The 26157-nt window shown below is 45.8% G+C and overlaps 1 protein-coding gene across 1 annotated transcript; it reads left to right on the plus strand.

Annotated features, from left to right (window-relative positions):
- The first annotated feature begins 10369 nt into the window (after window positions 1-10369).
- ADAMTS1 (ADAM metallopeptidase with thrombospondin type 1 motif 1) lies at window positions 10370-19260 on the plus strand. The gene is made up of 9 exons (XM_007075058.3): window positions 10370-11307; window positions 12978-13324; window positions 13672-13804; window positions 14096-14263; window positions 14944-15230; window positions 15479-15665; window positions 15756-15931; window positions 16860-17035; window positions 17199-19260. Exons 1-9 carry the CDS (start codon window positions 10623-10625, stop codon window positions 17896-17898), a joined length of 2859 nt encoding a protein of 952 aa, XP_007075120.3. The 5' UTR covers window positions 10370-10622; the 3' UTR covers window positions 17899-19260.
- Window positions 19261-26157: the final 6897 nt, after the last annotated feature.

The following is a 26157-nucleotide window of genomic DNA, read 5'->3' on the forward strand; positions in this document are numbered from 1 at the left end:
CAGAGAGAGAGGAATCCGAAGCGGGCTCTGGGCTCTGAGCTGTCAGCACGGGGTTCGCAAACTGCAAGATGGTGACATGAGCCAAAGTTGCACACTGTACCAACTGAACCACCCAGGCACCCCGGTTGCCCTGACACTTAACCTAGTCCTCTTTCTTGCATAGTCTCACCACCCTTAACAAGTTTTAAACAGAGTTGTATACCTACTGTGCTTGGTTGCATTAAAGGTTAAAAGAACAGATTACCTGACTCTATCAACCATTAGCTGTGTGAACTCGGCCAAATTTCTTAGTTTCCCTGTGCCTCCATTACATCATCTGTGAAACAGAGATAGTAATAACAATAAAATGACATGTGAGGCTTAATTAGCTTATATATGTAAAGTATGCATGGCATACAACGAACACTAAAGAAATAGCAGACATTATTGTCATGGTAAAACCTGAGAAAACATGAATTTAGATATAGTTGCATTTACAATGGGCTCCTTTCTCCTGCCTAGTTTGCTTGAGCAGACTGGAGTTTTAAATTGAGGAGCAGCATGAAAAAGAAGGCACAGCCTAGCAGGGAACAGCAGGCAGCCACTGCTCAGAAAACAGGGAACTGGATATAGACGAGTCACCCCTCTACACACACACACACACACACACACACACCCTCAGTGTTTGCCTAGCTCAATCTCCCTAGATCAGATAGGCAAACAAAGTTTTCTGGAATCATTGCTGCTAGCCTAGCCTAGAAATCTCAGACAGATGCCAGACAAGAAACATCTCCACTGATATTAATCCATAGTGGACAACCACAACCAATTCTCATAGAGTACTTGGGACGAGTCTGTTTGGTTATCACTTCCAGATCCCCAGAATTTCTTGCTAGCTAACTGCATATCCTCCAACAGGCCATATTATTAACCTTAAAATAATACAATTGTGCATTTTCTCTGTGGAGTTTTTGTGCACGATGGCAAAATTTTCACAACAGAACGATAAACTGTTCTATAATGTCATAAGAATAACCAAATTGTCTTCTTCTTGTCTTAACCAAATATAATTGGATGGTATTACTGTTTAGCAGTGCAGTGTTTTTGACTAACATTGCTTCTACTCAGAATTTAGAAAATATTTGGGAACCATAATTCGTGTGGCCAGTGTTTCTTCAAAGAATTTCTCCAGGAAATAAGAGGATAGAAATGCAGGAGGTGGGGCAGACGTTAAGGTGGGGAAGGGTCCTTTAGAGAAGCACTTGTCTCTGCTGAGAACTTTAGGGTCTCTTGGCGATGGCCGGCTGTCGCAGAGAGGTGATATCTGCCTCTGACAATCTGGAGGGCTCAGGAGAATGTGGAAGTTCAAGATACTCAGGCTAATCCCCCCAGATGTCTCCACATCATGTCTCAGGCTCCCACATTTTTCTATTAAGACCCTGACCTCGGCATAGGGCAACTATAAGGTGATGCATTTTCAGATTTTCAGTACCATCTGCCCTCTGGCTGCAGGAGAGAAAGAGAACTTTCACGACATGCAATTAAGACTTAGGAAAAAAAAATCTCTTTAAAATGGTTTTCAAGGCTTCTAAAGCATGGGTTAACAAACTTTTCATAAGGGGGCAGGTAACGATTATTTGGGACTCGCGGGCCACGCGGTCCCTTTTGTACTTGTTCAATTCCACCTTGTCCTGCAAACGCAGTCATAAGCAACACGCGAACAGATGACAGTGGCTTTGTTCCAATAAAACTTGATTTACAAAATAGGTGGTCAGCCCACAGGCTGTAGTTTACCAACCCCTGCTCTGAAGCAACTACCAGAAGCCATCTGATCACACACTCTTTTTTCATTACTCTTTTCCCCATTCTGTTTAAGTGCCCTGACCGCCCCAGGCTACGCCACCCCACTTACCGCCACCAAAGGCTGTTTATCACCGTCTGATCCGTGAGCGGACCGTCTATCGCATCTTCTGATACTCATTGTTTGAGATTTACTTGGGCCCCAGAAAGCAGCCTCAGAAAAACGTTTGTGTGCATGGAGTCCTTGAGGAGGTAGGAAGTGCAAGGAGCCGGTCAGCTAGTTTAGGAAGCAGGGGAGGGAGACAAACAAGAATAAGATGGAGAAGGGCCAAAGCCGATGCAAGGGAGTGTTGGGGACAGCAGGAGCTTAGTTCTAACAGGCCCCTCTGAAGAGACATGGAGAATGGGCTTCTATACTGTCTCCCAAGGAAAAGAAGAAAACTACAGAGAACAAGATGGAGTCACTCATGTCAAGCAGTGGCCTAAGTCAAGCGGTGACTCAAGCAGCTAAGGGCGTTGCAGCCAAGACCCGATATCGCTGAGGCCAGTGGTGGTGGGTAACACAGAACTGATAACCAGCAGAGCAGGGGAGGTCTGTAACGGCCCAAGACGGATTAAATCCCTTTAAAAGGGGAGGATTTTTGCAGCAAACGGTCAGATTCTCCAGACACTGGCTCCTCCGTGTACGACCATTTCAAAAAGGCAGCTGCCACCAAAGGTTCTGCAGATTGATCTCTGAACGGAACAGAGATCCTCCACTGCTCGCCCATAACCAGAGGTAAGTGCCGAGAGACGACCAGGACCGGACGACGGAGCCTCGACTCGACTGAGCGTGCACAAATGGACTTCACATTTGGTTCATTAACTTCCTGACCCCTGTGCTATCCCGTTTGTGCGCGATGTGTGCTTTGCTCCGTGGGATCTGTAACTAGTTAAACACGTGGTGAAGTGTCACTGGGTTCAGAATCCGGAAACTGCTTTGTCGTGCTATTACGTTAACTTTGCCTTGTGGCTGCACAGAGCTGACGCTGCGGAAAGACGCAACTTGCGTGCGTGCTTTCATGGTGCGCTCAGGACGAGGACCCATTTCCCACTGGCTCCTTTTCTGGTCGAGGGTTAACCCTGCTAAGCTTCCCAGCTGCACTCACTGCGAGACTGTCATCCTGCAAGTTGGATGGGCCCCAGGTGAGAAAGCACGTGGGACATGGGATGCAGGGAGGTTACACCAGCCCCAGAAGTGTTTAGTGCAGCAATGGCCAGAGTTGAGGGCCCAGAAGGAGGGCCAGGAAAATGGGAGGCAGACAGCAATTCTAGGACTTTGAAGATACTCAAGGGGCAGTGACCTTGAGCTACTCATTCGAACTGCCATAGTGAATTGCCAATAAACCATAGAACTTCACAATCCAGTCACCGGTTATCAATAAATTACAAAGGAGCATTGTAAAGTCTTAAATCCTTCTTGTAGGAAAAAAAGCTTAGAAACCACCACGTGGCAAAAATCACTTCCAAAATATCTGGACAACTGATTTCTAGCCTTGGCTTCAATAGCTGTAGTTGGGGGGGGGGGGGGGCAGGAACAACAACAACAACAATAACACAACAACAACACAAACTTTCCATCTCGCTCTCTTTTCTAAATATAATTTATCGTTAAATTGGTTTCCATACAACACCCAGCATTCATCCCAACAGGTGCCCTCCTCAATGCCCATCACCCACTTTCCCCTCTCCCCCACCCCCATCCACAGTTTGTTCTCTGTATCTAAGAGTCTCTTGTGGTTCGCCTCCCTCCCTCTCTGTTTGTAACCCTTTTTCCCCCTCCCCTCCCTCCATGGTCTTCTGTTAAGTTTTTCAAGATCCACACATGAGTGAAAACATAGATATCTGTCTTCTCTCACTGACTTATTTCACTCAGCATAGTACCTTCCAGTTCCATCCACGTTACTGCAAATGGCCAGACTGCATTCTTTCTCCTTGCCAGTAGTATTCCATTGGATATATAAACCACATCTTCTTTAACCATTCATCAGTTGATGGACAGTTAGGCTCCTTCCATAATTTGGCTATTGTTGAAAGTGCTTCTATAAATATTGGGGTACATGCACCCCTATGCATCAACACTCCTGTATCCCTTGGGTACATTTCTAGCAGTGCTATTGCTGGGTCAAAGGGTAGTTCCATTTTTAATTTTTTGAGGAAGCTCAACACTGTCTTCTGGAGCGGCTGCACCAGTTTGCATTCCCACCAACAGTGCAAGAGGGTCCCCCTTTCTCCACATCCTCACCAGCATCTGTAGTCTCCTGACTTGTTCACCATCAGGTGAACCGTGAGGTGTGAGGTGATATCTCACTGTGGCTTTGATTTGTATGTCCCGGAGGATGAGTGACATTGAGTATCTTTTCGTGTGTCTGTTGGCCATCAACCCTAAAATTTGTATGGAACCACAAAAGACCCCGAATAGCCAAAGTAATGTTCAAGAAGAAGACCAAAGGGGGAGGCATCACAATCCCAGACGTTAGCCTCTACCACAAAGCTGTAATCATCAAGACAGTATGGTATTGGCACAAAAACAGGCACATGGGCCAATGGAATAGAAAAATGAACCCAGAATTGGACCCACAAATGTATGGCCAACTAATCTTTGACAAAGCAGGAAAGAGCATGCCATGGAAAAAAGACAGTCTCTTTAGCAAATGGTGCTGGGAGAACTGGACAGCGTCATGCAGAAGAATGAAACTAGACCACTTTCTTACACCATACACAAAAATAAACTCAAAATGGATGGAAATACCTAAACGTGAGACCGGAAACTATCAAAATCCTAGAGGAGAAAGCAGGCAACAACGTCTTTGACCTCAGACGCAGCAATTTCGTACTCGACACATCTCCAAAAGGCAAGAGAATTAAAAGCAAAATTGAACTATGGGGACCTCATCAAGATAAAACACTTTTGCACTGCAAAGGAAATAATCAACAAAACTAAACGGCAACCGATGAAATGGGAAAAGATATTTGCAAATGACATATCAGATAAAGGGTGAGTATCCAAAAATCTATAAAGAATTTACCAAACTCAACACCCAAAGAACAAATAATCCAGTGAAGAAAAGGGAAGAAGACATGAATAGACACTTTTCCAAAAAGCTTCTATCTCAATCATCTAATCAATAAATTGTGAGCTGAGTGGGGAAAAATATTTAGTTTAAAATTTCTTATTCTGTGGTCTCATGTGCCTCCTGCTGACTAAACTTGTCTGCTTCTAATTCCAGAATTTATTAAACTAGAAATATTATGTTAATATTAATTTATTTCAAGTCATAAAAGATCCTCATAATACAATTCTAAATTTATGTGACATTTGGAAGTCACTTGTATTTGGGGTAGTCAAACATTTGCTTGAAGTACTCACACTTGAGTGATTTTAAATGTTATCGTTTATCACCACCTGGTGGTAGAACATTTTCTTATTTTCTTAGACTTTTGCACTTGACGTTCTTTTTTGTTGCCAAGGAAAATCTCTAAACCAAGCAAATGAGTTAACTTTAGCATTTAACTTTAGCAAGTATTCGACTTTAGTATTGATAGTCAAGTATTAACGTATACTGACCAGACTTAGGCACTTAACTTTTGCTTAATGAATAAATGAATTTTTATTTTAGTAAATTGCAATGCCTACGCTCTTTTCATTTGAACTGAAAAAAGTCCTCAAATGTGATGAATGAAAGTGACCTATGGTATTATCTTCTCAGAAGTAGTTTTCTTTTTTTAAAGGCTAATTGATTTTTGATTTAAGCTAATAGAGCTACATTGATTAAAAAGCCATTAAAAACCATTGATTAAAAATAAAAAGGCATTTTATTATTTTAAAGATGTAAATACATTTAAGTTACAATATTTAAAAGATATTTTCCATGATGCCAAAAGGTAAGAGAAAATTGTATGAAAAATTATCAAATAGGATTGGAAAGATGTAAAAACTACACATTCCAGCCTTGAACTATTAAGAAAAAAACAAAAAACAAAAAACAAACAAAACAGCTGAAAACATCATTTGTTGTAGAACGTCGCCACCTCGTGGACCAAAAATGAAGTACTAAAGGCCGGGGATCTCTTAAGGTGGAAATTTTTTATTGCCAGAAAATTCCTAGTTAGAATGGTTAAAATTTAATCATTGGAAACAACAGCAATCACGGATCTGACAGCATACTTACCTACCAGAGCAACTAGTTGGTTACAATTCCAAAAGGCATTTGATGAAAAATTATGAGCCAGAGTTATTTCTAGGTCCTCAGTTGGCTACAATGTAAGGCCAGTCACTTAACCTCTCGGAGGCAAAGTTCCACATCTGTCAAACAAGGGGAGTGGATTAGACACAGCACACTCTTTTCAGTTCTTGCAAATGCATGGCTTTGAGGTCATAGCTATTTTAAGTCCAAATGCAATTTACAGTAATTTTTCTGTTTTCAATAGTGGTGTATTTCTGGGTATATAACCGGCTTAAAATAGATGTTTTCTATCTATTTTCTCATTTATGATCAACTAAAATATCCATTTGTCCAATATTACTTTAGGCCATATGTTCCCCCCAAAAGCACGAATGCTAAACATCTTTCCTTTTCTACTTGGTAAATCCTGTGGTATGAAAATATGAATGGCATTACATGTTCATGAGCTACGTACATTAATTTTTTCTGTAGACAACATTTCCACTAAAACAATGCTAACAGCTCATGTATTTTACCAGATTCCTTCATTTCATGGCTACTTGTGGAATACTTAATTTGGTATAAACTTCTTGAAAATTATGAATAGACTATTGTGCCTGGAGTACATGAAAAAATGAAATACATACAAACATGGAAAGGATAAATAAAATTAATACTTGTGTATTTCTTTTACTTTAAAATGCACGAAACTTTTTTTTTTCTCTGTTAATAGAAGACGTGAATGCTTTGAAAAGGTCAAACTGTTAATTGTAAAAAATATTTTTCTGCCAAATATTTTAACTTTTGGGGGTCATCTCTGCAAATAATAAAAACTGGTTAAGGTCTACAAATTAGGACATACCAAGATTTATGTTTCTACAGGCGCATATATATGCTATAAGGACAAAACCAGATATACGGTAAGGGTGAATTCGGTACGTAAGCGTTGGGTGCGTGTTCAAATTAAGGACCAAGCATTTTATGGGTGGCGGTGCAAAGCTTACTGACAAGGAGCCACTATCACATGTCACTTTTACTAATGCCGTGTACAAATTTGATTCCTTTGGTCTTGTTTCTATAGTAAAGTATTTTTTCAATCCACAGTTTTGTTTATAAGCCTGCTTATGTGTTATATGTGCATGTTTGTGTAACACCACAAAGGCCTGAACAGAGTTCTGGTCTTTAAAAACAAAAAAGCAAGTAGATTAAATGTTCTCCTGAGCATGGATGGAGTTTTTCAAGCTTAGTAATTGGCAACATCTACATCCATGCCTCTGTTGAAGCGATTAAAAAAGAATCATTTCCCAGAACTACAGGTGCACAACAGATTGGAGTCATTATGCAAAAGAACAGAAATCTGGAGAGAGACCCAGTGAATAAAAAAGCCATGTTCCTGGCCATTCTTTTGCCGCTAGCTCTCTGTTTTTTCAGCTCTATTTGTATATACAACATGAAATCTGCAAAAATTGTAGTGGATTTGAAGTAAACCATTCAAGATTAGAAATGTATGCCTTGAATTAAACAGACTTCCAACGAGAACCCCACTGGAGGCAGAAAGAAACCAAAGGCCAAACTTGCACAAATATATTTTAAAAGCCAAGTTTTATGTAAGAGAGTTAAAAGTTGGAAATGCATTACATGATTTTTTTATAAAAAAAAAAAAAAAAAAAAAGACACATTTCCCATCCTGTCCCAGTTCAAGGGAATCACACTGAACCTGACAGATCTTGTAGTCTTTTATTCCTGGGCCACCTCAAGTATCTGAAATTTTCATCTCAAAACCAGTTTGAGGCCCCACCTTCTGATCACCATATATTGTTTCCAGAACCCTCCTCTATGCAAGGGGTATCAAAATTTACTTACGGCTTTGCCATCATGTTTTCATGATTCCATAGTCAATATCCTGCAAGTGTAAAATGACTTTTCCTCAAATGTTCTCTCAAGTATCTTACCTTTCTTCTGCCTAGAATGAAAGAACAAGTGAATTGAAATCATTAAAAGAGGGCACATTTAAAAACTACTGGAACAGAGGAGGGAAATGTAGGAGAAGAAGAAAGAGAAGAAGGAGAAGAGGAAGAAAGTCTAGACATCAAACCGGGGAGTAGGGATGTTTGCATGGGAAATGATGCCCTGAAGCAGAGTGAAGTGAATTGCTTAGTTCCAAGGTGAACAGAAAGGCTACACAAAGTAGAAACGAATGAGGCCGCTCATGAGTATAGGTGGACACTAACTTTGAAGGAGAAATGGGATGGAGCGAGAGAGGGCTGGGAAGGGAGGCTGGGTGAAAGGAAGCAGGCAGAAAACACTGTCACATTGTTAGCTGGTGGGAAAATAGGAGAGCAAAGACAGGGTGGAAATTGGCCATTGACATACTTTAAGCTGCTAATAAAACATGTAATTCTTGAGTTGACCATTCAGCATGTAACTATGACCCTGACCTTAGGAAAGGAAAATTACATTCCAGAATGCAAACATTCTTAAGGGTGTAGGGCCAGCGGTTATTACCCTCTAAGAGTGAAGTGTTTCTGCTTCTCCTTGCCTTTCTTTCTCATGTGATCTTTCCTAAAGAGTGGCAAGCAGGGTTTTTGTGTTTGTGTTTGCTTTTTTTTTTTTTTTTTTTTTTTCCAGCAGGCAATCTAGAACTCGGAGAGTAGAGGAAGTTGGAAAGAATTCTGAAAGCAAAAGTTGGAAGAGGGGTGTGTTGGAGGACTGGGGGGTGGGGGGCGCTTCTGGCTGGGGCAGAATGAAATTGGGAAGGTCTGGGGAGGAGTGAGGAAGGAGCTGACACAAAACCTGGTGAAAATCGAGGGGCAGGGGCGGCCAGACAGGACACCGGGCGAGGAAGTGGGAGCGCGCGCGAGAGGGACACGGGTCTGCCCCGGGACTGCGGCGGCCGTTCTCACCATTGTCCCCTGGTTTTCCGCCTGTGGAAGCATTATGAAACATTTCCTTCCTCTGTGTCATTGAGCCCCTCCCTCCCTCGTTATCGATGGAAGAGAGGCTCAGCTTTTCCTTGGGACCTAAGGAGGTGGAAAGGCTCTGCAGCGCTTGCTTTCAGAACACGAATGCAGCCTGTTCCCTTCCTGGTGGGAAGAGGAGGGAGGGGGTCAGGGAAGAGAGCCAACTTCCTAATTTCCCCACAGCACACTTTGTAGCCCCGGCGGTCCCGCTGGCCCCTGGGTGGAAAAGTGGGGTTCCTTGACGTTTCCGCCAGCCTGGCCTACGTTCTGCAGCAGCTATTAGGGAAAAGAAGGCAGACTGGGCGGGAGTTGATTATTTGTGGAATGAAGAAGAGAAAGCCCAAGTCCCTCCCTAAGGCTCCAGGGAATTGAAACGCGTTCCAGATCACCTATTCCGGAAGTGTGAGCCTGGTCCCCAAAGAGAAGTCGCTAAGGCAGGGGATGGCAGGGTAGAGATAAAGGTCAATGAGAACGCATTTTAAAATCTAGAGCTTGGGAAGTGTCCCCCTGACCCCAGGCATGCTTTCCAGGTTGGCACTGACCCAAACAAGCTTACCCGAGAAACGTTGGGGCGAAGAGAGAGCAAGCTGCATAAACCCGCCCAGGAAGGCCAGGGAGGTGGAGGTGGGGTGAGGTATTTTTCTAGAAAGGGCAGTCCCGGCTCATCGTACAAACTGGGAGTAATGGGCTGCGGGAGGGGTTGGCAAAGGGAGGCGGCCCAGTGACAGCCCCCGGGCAGGGAAATCTTGGAGAAGGGACTCTGCCCTCCACCCCCACCGTCCCTTCTGGGAACTGCAGCCCAGCGCGCGAGCTGCGCTCCCGCACAAGGGCAGCGAGAAGGGAGGGTGGTCCGGGAAGCTAGCGAGGGGGAAGGCGCAATGGAAGGGAGTACCTTCTCCCCGCAGCAACCCCAGACGCACAAAGTGCTGGTCACAGCGCCCCTCCTGCGTCTTCCGCCCCCAGATTGACGAGCCCTTGGCGCCCAGCCAACGCGGAGGCAGTCCCCCTCCCCCGCCCCGGCCCGCGGCGCTGAGCGCGGTTTAGCACCGACAGAGTTTAGGGGGCGGTGTCTCTGGGATGGAAAGGCGGCCAAGAGGGAGGAAGAAGGGGGAAGGGAGGTGGAGACATGTTGGAGACTATAAAAGGGCAACCCGGGTTGCCTGGTTCTTGCACTCGCTGGAGAGCGGCTCCAAGTCAGGGGCCACTGCAAAGCCAGGGCGCGCTGTAGGGCCGAGAGGACCTTGTGGTGCGCAGAGCCAAGCCCCGCGGCCAAGGCGGAGACCGAAGAGGGGCTCCAGGCACCGGTCCTCGCGTTGCCCGTTGCCCCCCTGGCCCGGAGGCGTCCCGGGGCACTTCTTGTCCCTGCAGCAGCCTCCCGGCCAGCCCCTGCCGCGCGGTGCCTCCAACTCTGCGCTAGAAGAAAAACTTCCCGCGCGCCCGCAGAACTGCAGCGCCTCCTTCCCGGGGACTCCGGGAGTCCTGTCCACCGCCGGCTCTGCGCTCCCTTTCAAAGAATAACAGTCACTGTAACAACCCAGAGCGAAGCCAGCAAGGCTCCGCGCTCCCGACCCGAACAATAGCCCTCTCTCTCCGTCCACTGAGGCGCGCGGTGCCTCCCGGGACTCGGGTGCAGCGAGCCGTCCCCGCGGGGTTCCGAAGGCGCACGGGAGGCAGCGACATGGGGAACGCGAAGCTGGCGCGGCGGCCTCGGGGCGCCCAGCCTGCGCCCGCGCTGCTACTGCTCGCGGCGGCCTCGGCGCTGCTGCTGCTCGTGCCGGGTGCGCGCGGGCGCCCCGCCGAGGAAGACGAGGAGCTGGTGCTGCCGGACTTGGAGCGCGCGCCGGGACACGCGACCACGCACCTCCGCCTGGACGCCTTCGGCCGGCAGCTGCACCTAGACCTGCAGCCCGACCGCGGCTTCCTGGCGCCCGGTTTCACGCTGCAGACCGTGGGGCGCAGGCCCGGGCCCGACGCGCTGCGTCCGGACCCCGCCGGCGACCTGACGCACTGCTTCTACTCCGGCACAGTGAACGGCGACTCCGGCTCGGCCGCCGCTCTCAGCCTCTGCGAGGGCGTGAGCGGCGCCTTCTACCTGCAGGGCGAGGAGTACTTCATCCAGCCCGCGCCCGCCGCCGCCACCGTGGGCCTGGCCCCCGCCGCCGCCGCCGCCGCCGGGGAGGAGCCGCCGGAGCGGCCCCAGTTCCATCTCCTGCGGCGGAGGCAGCGGGGCGGCGACGGCGCCAAGTGCGGGGTCACGGACGACGAGACCCAGCTCGCCGGGGGCGCGGGGCCAGAGGACGAGGACTCCGGGACGCAGTGGCCGCCGCGGGACCCCGCGCCGCAGCGGGCGGGACAGCCGACAGGTATCAGTCGCAGAAGAGGTGCTCTCACTCGCCTCTCCATTCATCCCCCTCTCCCCACTGTCTCTGAGCGGCGCGTGTGGAGGGTCAGCTCCTGTTCGCAGGCAGGAACATGCGTCTGCGGACTGGACGCGGGCCTGGTGTGGAGGAATGTGGCTTGAGGTTTGGGTTGGTGAACGAATCCAACCCGGCTAGAACCGAATCCCGTTGGCCCGAATAATGAATGGTCAAGAGAGGCCGGGCAGAGCAGCGATTTTCTGCTAAGGCGAAGCGTCTCGACGGGGAAGGGAAGAGTTGGTAACCCAACTCCTTTCCACCTTAGTCTAGAGTGAGCGTGTGTGACTTCTTTCCGTCCTGATCGTTTCTTTTTAACGACTGTGCATGTGTTCTTTGGTCGGGTTGCAACTTTGCGCTGAGTTTTGCAACCGCTGCCTGTGCGCGCGCCCTGCGCCGGGGGGAGGGCGGAGATGGAGGGTGAAGGAGCGACGGTGACCTAGCAGTGCGCAACCCGCACGCCTGGACAGCTGCGCTGGGATCTCTGTCCTGCTGGCCTCGGCCTGCTCCCCCCTTCCCTCTTAAAGAGGCTGACCCCGACCGGCTGGCGGCGGCCCGGCCCCTCTGCAGAACCTGCTTGGGAGGTCTTTGCCCAGCTGGCCCCGCCTCCCCGCGCCTCCCACCCGGCCTCCCAGTTTGCGCTCCCTCTCGCGGCCAAAATTCTGCTCTCTTGCACTCTTGCGTGTTAGTCACTGCTGATCCTTCCTGCTACGCTTCACCCTGGCTCTTGAGTTGTGTGCGGTGCTTACTGTCTCCTTCTCTTCATCCTGTCACTTTGGTGCCTTTTTTCTTCTTCCTTAACTTTCTCACGTGGCTTGTTTTCGAATTTTCCGCTTTCCCCCCTGGACATCTGCTCCTTGAAGCAGTTATGTGGTCTGCGTCCAGTTTGGGACTTCCCTGGGGTCCGGCTTTCCGTCAGGAGTCAGAAGGCTCTTTTCTAAATAATCAAATGTCTCCCCCCCCCCCCCCCCCATCAAGGCAGGAACTTATTTCCCTGGGGCAGTGGGAATGGGACGACAGGCTGCTGGGCAGAGTGGGTGGTCCTCGTGCCCGGATTTGGCAAGAGCAGAACACTCCCCCTCACCACCCCCGCCCCCAGGACCCCTGGAATGAGACAGCAGAGCAGCGCAGTTCAGCCCTGCCCTGGGCCTTCCACGTGGAGTCCGATGATCTCATTCAGGATTTGAGTCCTGGCCTGTGAAAGAGTGACTCAGGGGCTCTCTGCCTGCTGCCTTTGCTCCAAGTTTTTACTGCAGCTGGGTAGGATGATGTCTATACTGCCTTGTGCAGATTGTAGGACTTCCAGGAGGACAAAAGAAATCCTCCTCTCCGCCCCCCCCCCCCCAAAAAAAAGCCTGAACCCTCAGTGGCTCACATGGCCTTTTTTATTTAAGAGGCAGGGGAACAAAAAAGAGAAAGAGAGAAAATAAAGTAAAGGAGAAAGCCTTAAAAATAACATTTGCAGCGAAAAGAGATGCGACTATTTTTGTTATTGTGGTCCCAGGTATATTTTTATTTTGTTTGCTTTGACTGCTTAGGCTTTCCTTATATACTCTGGGATGGTGGCTATTCCCGGCCAGAAGGGCCCTGAGCAAACTACCTTTTCTGTTTCTTTACAGGCGCTGGGAGCGTGAGAAAGAAGCGATTTGTGTCCAGCCACCGCTACGTGGAAACTATGCTGGTGGCCGACCAGTCCATGGCAGAGTTCCACGGCAGTGGTCTGAAGCACTACCTTCTCACCTTGTTCTCGGTAGCAGCCAGGCTGTACAAACACCCCAGCATCCGGAACTCCGTGAGCCTGGTGGTAGTGAAGATCCTGGTCATCTACGAGGAACAGAAGGGGCCCGAGGTGACTTCCAATGCTGCCCTCACTCTGCGGAACTTCTGTAACTGGCAGAAGCAGCACAACCCGCCCAGTGACCGGCACGGGGAGCACTATGACACCGCTATTCTTTTCACCAGACAGGTATGACTGCCCTCCGGGGGGGGGAGGGGGCAGCGCCCGAACCCAGAGACGCGGATGAGGCGTTTCGCCAGTGCCCTTGACTTGCATTCTTTTAATTGGCTAACGTGGTCAGTTTTACTTACGGCCTCCGTCATTTTACTAGCTCAAGTCCCACAGTCCTGTTTGAATAGCAGTAGAGAAAAATCTTCATAGGAGTCCCACAGAGGAGTCCCCAGATTTGGACAGCTCAGTGGCAGCGAATGTAAATGCTCCCAATAGGAATGGGAAGATACCTGTTGCCAAAAGTTAGGTCGCAAGGTTCGCGCTCTCTGTTCCTAGGCATAAGGACCTACGTTTGCTTCTTTTAGGACTTGTGTGGGGCGCAGACATGTGACACCCTTGGGATGGCTGATGTCGGAACTATATGTGATCCCACCAGAAGCTGTTCGGTCATAGAAGACGATGGCTTGCAAGCTGCCTTCACCACGGCTCATGAACTAGGTAAGTCATTTCAGGGTGGGAGTTAAGTCCTCTTTTCCCACTCTTCTGAACGTGGCCAGCCTTAACAGATTTCAAAATAAGATAGGATGAGATCCTGACATTTGGAAATTTACCTATTTGTCTGTGCCTTGTAAGACATAGACGTATTGGGCCCAAGCTCGATTGTTTCCAAAATACATTTCTTCTAGAAATAATCACTTCGGGACAAGTGAATCCCTGATGGGGGGGGGGGGGGGGGGCGGGGCGGCGGGAAGTGCTGTATTTTGATGTGGGTTTTGGATTGCTTCTTAGGCCACGTGTTTAACATGCCACACGATGATGCAAAGCAGTGTGCCAGCATGAATGGTGTCGACCAGAATTCCCACATGATGGCGTCAATGCTTTCCAACTTGAACCACAACCAGCCTTGGTCTCCCTGCAGTGCCTACATGATTACATCATTCCTAGATAATGGTCATGGTAAGATGCTGCAGCTACTCTTTCTAGATGTTATCCAGCCTTCCACACGTAAGATTCTAGTTAAACCAGTCCCTTCTTTCTTATGTGTGTTTTTTTATTTCCCCTTCTTCCAAATTGCTTTCTTTGTCAGGAGCATACATTTTTATTTTACTTTTTATTTTTTTTTTAATTTTTATTTATTTTTTGGGCGAGAGGGGGAAGGAGAGCATGAGCAGGGCAGACAGAGAAGAGGGAGGCGCGGAATCCGAAGCGGGCTCCAGGCTCTGAGCTGTCAGCACAGAGCCCGACGCCGGGCTCGAACTCACGAACTGTGAGATCAGGACCTGAGCCGAAGTCGGGTGCTTAACCGACTGAGCCACCCAGGCGCCCCACGAGCATACATTTTTGGATCTTAATTCCCAGTAAATGACAGTGCTTCTGGCCGAGTAGCTCCTAAAAGTGCATTAATTTGAGCTTTTTAGCAGAACAGTAATTTCCTGTCACTGTTAATGCAGAAATTCCCTTTGGAGGACAGTATCTTACAAATTATTTAACTCTCGCTGGCATTTTCCCCAGCAGCTCTAGTTTTCAAATCACTCTGCTCTGTGTGATTTCTTACGGTAACCGTGTTCTGAAACTGATCTACCTTCTGTCTGTTTGCAGTCACCGCTCTTTAATATTGGTCGGCATTTCCTTTGCAGGGGAATGTTTGATGGACAAGCCCCAGAGCCCCCTCCAGCTTCCGTCCGATCTCCCGGGGACCTTGTACGATGCCAACCGGCAGTGCCAGTTTACATTTGGGGAAGAGTCCAAGCACTGCCTGGATGCAGCCAGCACTTGTACGACCCTGTGGTGCACAGGCACCTCTGGCGGGTTGCTGGTGTGCCAAACGAAACACTTCCCTTGGGCGGACGGCACCAGCTGTGGAGAAGGGAAATGGTGTCTGAACGGCAAGTGTGTGAACAAGACGGACAAGATGCATTTCCATGTGAGTTTTGCCTGTCCCAGCATGCGCATACGCCTTTAAGATTCGGAATTGGAAGGAGCAGTCCGATGCTAAAACATCTGATTGCACGATAGGCACCCCTGTCTGTGTCCTTTGATGGGGGCGGGGGTGGGGGGGACACAAGACAGATGGTTTTTACAACGGATTCTTCATCTCTTACTTTTCTCGTTCGTTGCCTAAAAAGAGTTCCGTAAAGAGTTCTAATGCTGATCATTTGTGTCCTTATGCAGACTCCTATTCATGGAAGCTGGGGACCGTGGGGACCCTGGGGAGACTGTTCGAGAACCTGTGGCGGAGGAGTTCAGTACACCATGAGGGAATGTGACAACCCGGTCCCCAAAAACGGAGGGAAGTACTGTGAAGGCAAACGTGTGCGCTACAGGTCCTGTAACATCGAAGACTGTCCCGATAACAACGGTGAGTAGAAGCGGGTCGCAAGTGATGCGCCCACGAGCAGGCAGGCGAGGGTTGAAAACCGATGACGTCATGATATCATTTTCTTCCCAGGAAAAACATTTAGAGAGGAACAGTGTGAGGCACACAACGAGTTTTCTAAGGTTTCCTTCGGGAGCGGGCCCGCGGTGGAGTGGACACCCAAGTATGCCGGAGTCTCGCCAAAGGACAGATGCAAGCTCATCTGTCAAGCCAAAGGCATTGGCTTCTTCTTCGTTCTGCAGCCTAAGGTACTTACTTCCATCCATACTTGTTGCCCAAGAAACGAGGGCTTGGACTGCAACCTTTTCATGCAGCCTGTGATGCAGTTGCATGAATTCACGTCCCAACGTGTTCGATTTTCGAATCGGATCTCCTTTTGGTTCTAGACATGTTGCCCACCGCCTTCTTTTGAGTGCGGCATCGTTTCCAGTTATGAAGGAAGCCCGAATCAGGCACTTAGGATTCTTAGCATTGCTTGTTATGACTCTGATATGCAGAGAAAAGGCCTTTATGGTCAGATAAATGGCATATTAGCATGGCAGCCTGACAGCGCTTTTGGAAAATAGCATTAGCATGGAGCACAGTTCTTGTTACCGGTGATTAGCGGTAACGTGTGCAAATGGACTCATTAAAAGGAAGTCTGACGTCGATAACACTTGTGTTTGAGAACGTACGTTGAACTAGTAGAAGCATCGTTTTGCTGTTTTGCTGCGAGGATAAATCTGGTTCTGAGATTTAAGAACAACGAAACGAATGATGCTTGGATTATCATGTGCCGTGATCACCGTAGGCGGTGAAAATATTTCCCGGTTGCGGCTTCAACGGGCAACAGCTGACTTACTCAGCATCTGCAATTGGCGGGAATTATTCTAGGCACTGAGCGTACCGCAGTATGCAGATGGACCGGCTCTGCTTTCATTGCCCTGACCTAGACGTGAGACAGGTCAATAAACAAGTAATCAAAATGTATAGTATTTTCGGACGCCTATATCTACTGTAGTGAAAACGCCACCCAGAAGGGTCGCGTGGGCCACGTGTAGAGCACTCCTCTCGTTACGATGGTCAGGAAACCAGAGGCATTATGTTCGTGAGAAAATCTCCCCTAATTATCGCAACATCATCTCTTTCCCGAGTTGACTCACGTGTGACACCAGATACGTGTTCTCCCTCCTCCAGGTGGTCGATGGTACCCCGTGTAGCCCCGATTCCACCTCTGTCTGCGTGCAAGGACAGTGTGTCAAAGCTGGCTGCGATCGTATCATAGACTCCAAGAAGAAGTTTGACAAATGTGGTATTTGTGGAGGAAACGGATCTACGTGCAAGAAGACCTCAGGATCGGTTACTAGTGCCAAGTGAGTCTTGAAACGTCATACCCCCAAAGATCTTGTTACGTAGAGGTAACTTGACAGGTCTGGGAGAGCTGACGTTCCAAACGATCCGCGTGTTTTCCAGCTGAGTGTTATAATTAGCCAGCGACCGAGAGAGTTTTATATCTGTTTTTTTTCTTGCCCGCAGACCTGGATATCATGACATCGTCACGATTCCTGCCGGAGCCACAAACATTGAGGTGAAACAACGGAATCACCGGGGGTCCAGGAATAACGGCAGCTATCTTGCCATCAAAGCCGCTGACGGCACATATATCCTGAACGGCGACTTCACTCTGTCCACTTTAGAGCAAGACATTACCTACAAAGGTACCGTCTTGAGGTACAGTGGTTCCTCTGCCGCGTTGGAAAGAATCCGCAGCTTTAGCCCGCTCAAAGAGCCGATAACCATCCAGGTCCTCACCGTGGGCAACGCCCTTCGCCCGAAAATTAAATACACCTATTTTGTGAAGAAGAAGAAGGAACCTTTCAACGCCATCCCTACCTTCTCAGAATGGGTCATTGAAGAGTGGGGCGAATGTTCCAAGTCATGCGGACTGGGTTGGCAGAGGAGAGTGGTGGAGTGCCGAGACATCAATGGGCAGCCCGCCTCGGAGTGTGCGAAGGAGGTGAAGCCAGCCAGCACCCGACCCTGCGCGGACGTGCCTTGCCCCCACTGGCAGCTGGGGGATTGGTCACCATGCTCCAAGACTTGCGGGAAAGGTTACAAAAAGAGAACCTTGCAGTGTCTGTCCCACGACGGGGGGGTGTTGTCTCACGAGAGCTGCGATCCCTTCAAGAAACCGAAGCATTACATAGATTTCTGTACGATGGCAGAATGCAGTTAAGCAGGGGAGCGTCGAGGGGAGGATGAGGTGTGGAAGGGCTGGTGCACTGATACCAAGAAGGCTGGAGGGATCCAGTGTACCTTGCCGGTGACGAACAGAGAGGGTAAGGAGTTGGGAGTGTGGAGGTAGGTAGAAAAGAAGTTAGATCGGCAGAATATCCTGCCAGTTACGAATCTGATAGGGTAGCTAATGAGGGTTATTAATCTCTGAGCAACGATATAGCATGATAAAGCCCCGGGGCATTATTATTATTCCTTTTGTTACATCTATGACAAGTGTAAGAAACAAATAGACGCAGTTGTCACAATTAGTTTAAGGAGTACACGATCCCCGTGCTGTGGTACCGATTAAATGATTAAATACTTTGTGCCGTGCGGGTTGGGAACTGAAAAGCAGGAGAAAGAGGAGACTTTCAGTTGCAGACAGGGCTTGCTTTACCTCGCGAACCACGGAGGGAGAAAGGAGGGCCCGTAGCATCTTCAGCCAGCGCTGATTGATCGCGGCTGCTACGATTTCGGAGAACACTTCCGCCGTCGTCTCTACTGAGAGTTAAGAATGCAAGACTGTCCTCCGTGAGAGAAATGCCTCGCAACATAAAGTGACTGAAAACGAACGCCGTCTTCGCTGTCCTGTGCCACTTCTGGGTCTTCATCCGTGACGTCATTTTGACAAAGAAACCATTCCACGTGTTTGTGAAAATGCGTTAAGTCTATAAGGAGTTAGAAAGAAAAAAAAAAGGCAGCAATGAATCAGACGCTAGTGAAAGTCAGAGGAGACAGGATAAGCTCAAAGCTTCCACCTTCTTTCCTCCTCATGCAAGCTTACTTTTGGAATGTGGGTGGAAAACACAAACAGAAAACAAAAACCGGTTCACGGCTCAAGAAGGACCGGGTGATGTCACACACACACACACACACAAAAGGATGTAATGCCAGTATAAGGATGGGGCGTGTAGAGTGGGATCCCCAGTGTTTGGGGACATGGAGATCACTAGTCTCGCAGTGGGGAGGCTCCTGAGGGGTAGCAGGCCCACCCCCAGCAGCTGGCCCAACAGTCATATCCTGGTGAATGTCTGTTCAGCTCTTCTACTATGAAAGAGAATAGGACTTTTTTTTTTTTTCCCATATGTATATAGTAAAATATGTTACTATAAATTCTATGTACTTCATAAGTATTTGTGTGTTCCTTCTAAGAAGGACTATAGTTGGTAATAAATGCCTATAATAACATATTTATTTTTATACATTTCTTTCTAATGATAAAACTTTTAAGTTATATCGCTTTTGTAAAAGGGCATATAAAAATAGAGTATTTATACAATATATGTTACTAGAAATAATAAAAGAACACTTTTTGAATGTGTGCGTGTCTATTTTGTTTAAATGAGAATTCGCTCCCGGGAAGGACATCCGAGGCACAAAATAAATTCTGTAGAAACAAGATTTCGTCCTAATGAAATGAACCTGATGGATCCTTGATGTGTGTGGTTGCTACAAAAAAAAAGAAAAGACAAGAAAGAAAGAAAGAAAGACCCTATTCTATCTTCAGTGATTGATAGGTTTTGCTACCTATGCAATAACATACACAGATGGTGAGCGAATGTTTTCTGTGAAGAGCCAGATCATCTCTGTCACAACTACTTTCCTGTGCTGTTGTAGCGTGAAAACAGCCATAGACAATAACATAAACGAATGGGCATGGTGGTGCTCTAATAAACCTTTATTTACAAAAACTGGGCCAAATTTGTTCTGTGGGCAGTCTTCCGACCTCTGATGTGTAACATAAATAAGGGGCGCCTGGGTGGCTCAGTCGGGTTAAGCGTCGGACTTCGGCTCAGGTCGTGATCTCGCCGACCGTGAGTTCGCGCCCCGGGTGGGACTCTGCTGATAGCTCAGAGCCTGGAGCCTGCTTCCAATTCTGTGACTCCTTCTCTCTCTGGCCCTCCCCCATTCGTGCTCTGTCTCTCTCTGTCTCAAAAATAAATAAACGTTAAAAAAAATTATAAATGAGACCAGGTAGGGTTCTAAAAGCATTTTGAATTTGTGTCTCTTCGATTATACCATGTGAGTAAAATTTGTGAAAGTAAGCTACTGAGTAGAAAATGATGCTTCAGAAGTTACATTTGGGCTACACATGCGTGGTGAGCCAAGCTCTCCAAATGTTCCACTTGCTGTTCAGGAATGCATGAGGTGTTTTGGAGAAAGCCTGGAACATCCAGACCACTCTGGGTGGCCTTTTGTAAATCACTGTAATTTAAATACTAAATGGCACATCAATGACTTTAAAAGTTGAAACCACTTCCAAAATAACTACATTTCTCTCAGGAAATGGCTTATTTACTAGGAGACTCCGATTATGTGGTTAACCACAGACAATTCCAACATTACATTTTCATCCTTTTTTTCACCTTCCTTAGTTTTCTCGAATAGTTCTATATAACATGCTAATTTCAGATTCAGATGATAATTTCCCATTTGCCCTCAAGAATTACTCAGTGCTCTTTCTTCCCCTGAGCAAACTGAATATAAGATTCTCAGGGGCCAGGTGCATAGGTCAGAAAGTAGGGCAGGGGAGGGGAGAGTCATGTCTTCTCTGGTTTAGTTTTTTCCTACCTACTGGCCACTGAACTGAAAGGTGAAAGTCCAGTCTTCTTACGCGGGGAACCAGTCCTGTTCCCATAGAACTCAGTTAAACATAGAATTTGGCCATGCAGTTCAACGGCCTAACACGCTCATTGCACCAACTTCCATCATTATTTACTTGCCTAGATTATTACTATGGTGCAAATTCCCAGAGTGAGTGAGGTGGGGGGTGCACACACACAAGAAATGCCCTTACCCTCAATTACTATATAAGCTATTTGATACAATACTATAAGTATACCTAAAGTGACGACCCGTAATATAAAGAAGTCATTTGTAGATCTTGCCTAATTCACCAATGAGGTTTTTTTTCTTTTCAAAAGCTTGCATTAGGGGTGCCTGGGTGGTGCCAGAGGTTGACCGTCCAACTCTTGATTGGGGCTTAGGTCAATCTCAAGGTTGTGGGATCGAGCCCCGCTTTGGGCTCCGCACTGAGCATGAAGCCTGCTTAAGATTCTCTTTCTCTTTCTCTCTCTCTGTCTGCCCTTCTCCTCTGCACTTTTGCTCTCTCTGTCTCTCTCTAAAAAAAAAAAAAAAAAAGGCTTACATTGATTGGATGTGATAAACAGAAGGCTGAAATTCAGGACATGAAGATAAAAACCGCCAAGAGACTTTCCAGAATTCTCTTTATTGTCCAACGCAATGCCAAACAACTGTGTAGGCTGCCACATTATTTTTTTCAGCCCTCTGCTGGTAAGATTTTCTTTTTATCAATAAAACGAGCAGTTTAAGATACTCCATTTGGGCAGCAAAGAGAGTTTGGTTTTAAACATGCATCTAGTTCCCATGAGTTTGACCAGGCACCTGCTGAAAAGGAGGAAACTTTGCGCTCACTCACGTTGCAGGTGTAAATGATGAGCCAGCATGATGTTCAATACTAATCCAAGCGCCTAATTTTCAAAGCATTCAACGGGCACTTTCTCTTTCTAGCATGTCAATAACCACCGTGCTAGCACAACATTTGGATCAGAGCTTTCACTTAAAAATTGGCAAAAATCGTTTCCAACTTTTGCTCTTTGTTTAATTTGTCACAGATCTTCATGTGACTGAGGAAGAATGCACAACACAATTTGCTAATCTCATTGGTTTTCCAAAAGAAAGAAAAACAAACATTATTAATGTAAGGAAGGGTTGGTGGTGCTCGACCTGTCAAGGAAATTGACCAAAGCTACCTCACTATAGAAGTGTGGCCTGTTTGCCATACACATACTTCTGTGACACGGACGAGTTCACGGGCGTGAGCAGAAATGGGAACGGGGCGGGCAGGGGGCGCCTGGGTGGCTCAGTCGGTTGGGCGCCCAACTTCCGCTCAGGTCATGATCTCCCAGTTTGTGACTTCGAACCCCGCGTCGGGCTCTGTGCTGACGGCTCAGAGCCTGGAGCCTGCTTTGGATTCTGTGTCTTCCTCTCTCTGCCCCTCCCCTGCTTGAGCACAGAACCACGCACAGTGCCTGCTCACTCTACTTGTCTCCATTTGGTCTCAGTCTTGGAAGTTCTTAATGTGGTGTTTGTTTGTTCAGTGTGCTCCAGTCTCCGTAATTCAGAAGCCTGAACCTTTCCTTACAGCTGCCTCGTATTAGTCAGATTGCCTAAGGGTAAATGTCTGTAATTACTATACAATGATTTGTTTCTAATTTTGCATTTTTTGGGGGCTATGGTAGTTTCTTTTTCCTTAGGATTACTATCGTTTTATGTATTACTACTCTTAAGAGAAAGTATAAAACATTCACTTGCTGGGATGGGAAGGAGGTGGAGTGTGATGTTATGTTGACTAATCCAGGAGAGCTTTTTCAATAAGGAGATATTTGGGAAGAAATCAGAGGGAGGGGAGGAGATAATTCTTCGAGGGATGAGATTTTACAATAGAGAGGTGGCCACCACATGTGACAGTCAGCTCAGCTTCTTGGAGGGAACAGTAAAACGCCCCTGTGGCTGGAATAATGGGCAAAGGGGAAGGAGGGGAGATTGGTGGAGGACAGAGAGAGAGCAAGTTCCCGGGGAGTAGGAAGTATGCTTGGGTGTTGCTTTAAACCCAAGGGGAAGGACTTGAGGAACTGAGCAGAGGAGAGACACGGTTTGACTTAACATTTTAACGTGGAAGGGGGCCAGATAGGAGTCAGACGGAGAGATTATTGCAATGACCACGATGAAGGATAATGATAAACTAAATGATAACAGCTGAGAAAAAAAGGTCAAATTCTGCAGGTCAAGACTTTGAGGTTTGCAGATGGATATAGATGTGAAAATGGAAGAAAAAAACCATCATGGATGAACCCAAGTTTTTTGTTTCTTTTTTGTCTGTTTTTTTGGGGGGAGGGGTGGTGGAGAGGATGTTCTTTGCAACAGGGATGTTGTCTCCTACATTCTAAAGACAAACAGAAATTAAAAATACAAGATTTTCAGTACATATTGAAACCAGTTTTAAACATACAGCTAAATATTGTTGAAAATATGCTTTTCAAATTAACAGAAAATATAAAAAAATAATAGTTAAAAGAGACGGTATATAATGTAGAATATGTTAATAATAATAATTCAAGTGTGAAATCCTATGTCATATTGACCAAATCATAACAGCTGGATAGAAATGTTCATGTTAAGGTATCAAAGGACATCATTTTCTTTTTGAATTTTATAATTAGACCAATACAGATGAATGATGTTTCCTGAAAAACAAATTTCTAAAAATGTCTCTGTGGAGAGAGGATGCACGTAAAACACAACCCATAAAGGAAAGAATGGCAAGCAAAAAATAAGGTGTCAGAATACCAACTACATTATCACAATACATCGTTTAAGCTGTCCTGTTAAAAGACAGATATCTTCAGTACCTGTTTAAAAATAAAACCCAGTGGCATGATAAATTAAAGGGAACTGTCTAAATCAAACTGACATTTCTTCAGAGAAGTCCAAATATTTATCAGGCAAACAGTAGGAAAAAATAAGACTAGAATAGAATATCAGCCAAAATTATATTTACGATGGAAAAACACAGTAAGCAACATAGAGAATAATGTTTCTTGTGGATTAAAGATAGAATCTACAATAAACTATGTGCCCCAAATAATAAAATCCCTAGATGTGATTTAAAAACTGTTAACAATACAAAGGATGATCAAAAGGTAGGAACTATTCTGGTTGTCTTTAAAACCTCTCTCTAGGTAAAGCAGACTAAATATGTAAGAAAAAAACTACAAAATTTAGAAAGACATAGGAAAAGACTTGAAGATAACAAGAGATGTACATTTATCTTTTTTTAATTTTTGTTTTGTTTTGTTTTGTTTTGTTTTGTTTTGAGAAGGAGAGAGAGGGCATGAGCAGGGAGGGGCAGAGAGAGAGGGAGACAGAGAATCCCAGGCAGGCTCTGTGCCATCAACAGGGACCCCGGGGCGGGGCTCAATCTGACAAACCTAGAGATCATGGCCTGAGCTGAAATAGAGTCAGACACTTAAGCGACGAAGCCATCCAGGTGCCCCAAGGCATACATTTATTTTATTCTAAATCATAAACATTTTCTTTTCTCCCACAATGAGTAGATTTATTATAAAATTCCAATCATTAGCCATTCATTAAGTTTTGGAAATGGGTTAACATGATTCTAAAGTTCATCTGAAGAAATAAATTTGGTGAAGATACAGAGAAACGCAACCAAAAACCAAAGCGTAATATACGATACTTGCTAGACTTGATTTGAAAATGCACCATATATTATAATGGCGTTGCTTAGTGACAGATGGTGGCTATACTTGTGAGCGTAGCATAACTTCCAGAGTTGTAGAATCACTATGTTACCCCTGAAACTGATATAACATTGTGTATCAACTACACTTCACTAAAAAAAAATATATATATATATTAGTGCATAAAATTACAATTAGAAGAAAGTGATACGTACAGGATTATTGATAAGCTTATCAGTGGGCGAGGAAGATAGCTCAGAAATAAACCTCAGTAACCATTACCACAAAACATTAGTATATGATGAAGTCAGTAACAAGTCTGTGAGCAAATAAGGATCATTCCAAACATTACCTTAAAAAAAATAGAAAATAAACAAAGAAAACAAGAGACCAAAAAAACCCACCAACAAACAGACTCTTAACTACGGAGAACAAACTGGTGGTTACCAGAGGGGAGATAGGTGGGGAGGTGGGTGAAACAGGAGAAGAGGAAAAAAAGTAGAAATTCATTTGGAAAAAAAAAAAATTTAGAACCTTCTATCAGACCATTCATCAACTTAAATTCCAGATTCATAAAAAGTGAAAACATGTATTTATTTTTTAATGTTTATTGATTTATTTATTTTGAGAGAGAGGACATGAGTGCATGGGGGGTTGCAGAGAGAGGGGAGAGAGAGAATCCCAAGCAGGCTCCACACTGAGCACAGAGCCTGATAAGGGGCTTGATTTCCCCAACCGTGAGACCATGCATGACCTGAGCTGAAATCAAGAGTCAGGTACTCAACCAACTAAGCCACCCAGGAGCCCCTAAAAAGTTAAAACATTTAAATGGAACCTTAAGAAGTGCTAGAAAATATAGACAAATATTTATGTGATATCTCAACAATGGAAGACAATACACAGCCAACACGCACACACACATGCACGCACGCGCACACACACACACACACACACACACACACACACCCTCACAGGTGTTGATGTGATTGGCTTAAAAACTTTAAGCTTCTGTGTTTCAGAAGAATCCTGGAAAAAAATTTAAGTGTATTTTCAATAAACACAAAAGACATCCAAGCTCATATCAGAGCTTTCCCACAGGCCATTGATTTCTCCCCATGATTCCACATGGCCATCCAGTTAACAGCTAATCAACCTTCAGATGTCAAACTAAATGTCACTTTTCCAGGGAAACCCTTCTAAAACCCCTAGGTTAGGTTACACTCTAAAAACACTCTATACCTTCCCTTCTTGTCACTTTTCGCAAAAATCCTTTACTCTTTTGGCTCTGTTTTGCTCTGGGTCTGTTTTGCTCACTATTATTTCCCCAGTTCCTAGAATTTTGCCTGTGTGATCTTTCCTGTTCACTGAATAACCCTTAAAAATAGTCAAACTACTGGACATAGAAATTTCTACTCTGTATGTATTTGTGCTAAATAACCAAAAAAGTTCACAAAAATTTAGATATGAATGTTACATACATCGGAGCACAGGCATCGAAGAAGTATGCTGAGGACATTTTATGACATAACAAAATGTGAATCACGGGTAGATATAATGACGCCCAACGTTCCTGGAAGTTATTTATGTGTTTTATATAAATTAGTTCAGTTATGACCAACCACACCAAAAAAAACCCCCCAAACTCTGATGTAGATATTATTATTTATATCTTATAGATAAGGAAACAAGCAAAGACAGATTGAACTACCTGATTGAGGCAGAACAGTTACCAAGCACCTGAGCAAGGATTCCAACTTTAGGCATCCAAGCTTGAAAGGCTGTTCCTTCTTCACTTTCAAGCATTAAACCCTATTACTGCTCCCAAGTTGTACATACAAACACATGTACACACTTGCACTTAACAATGTGTAGACACAAAAATAACCTAAATGGCTATTTTTATTTTCTTCTCAGTACCTTTATGCATTTTCCAAATT

This window comes from Panthera tigris, chromosome C2, assembly GCF_018350195.1.
Source record: "Panthera tigris isolate Pti1 chromosome C2, P.tigris_Pti1_mat1.1, whole genome shotgun sequence".
NCBI classification, from domain to species: Eukaryota; Metazoa; Chordata; class Mammalia; order Carnivora; family Felidae; genus Panthera; species Panthera tigris.

Excerpts from the sequence above, each read along its gene's own strand:
- ADAMTS1 (XM_007075058.3), top strand. The coding sequence starts at position 10,623 with ATGGGGAACGCGAAGCTGGCGCGGCGGCCTCGGGGCGCCCAGCCTGCG. Across the intron at positions 13,325-13,671 it reads CTATTCTTTTCACCAGACAG|GACTTGTGTGGGGCGCAGAC; the intron begins GTATGACTGCCC and ends TGCTTCTTTTAG. Across the intron at positions 14,264-14,943 it reads ATTCCTAGATAATGGTCATG|GGGAATGTTTGATGGACAAG; the intron begins GTAAGATGCTGC and ends TTTCCTTTGCAG.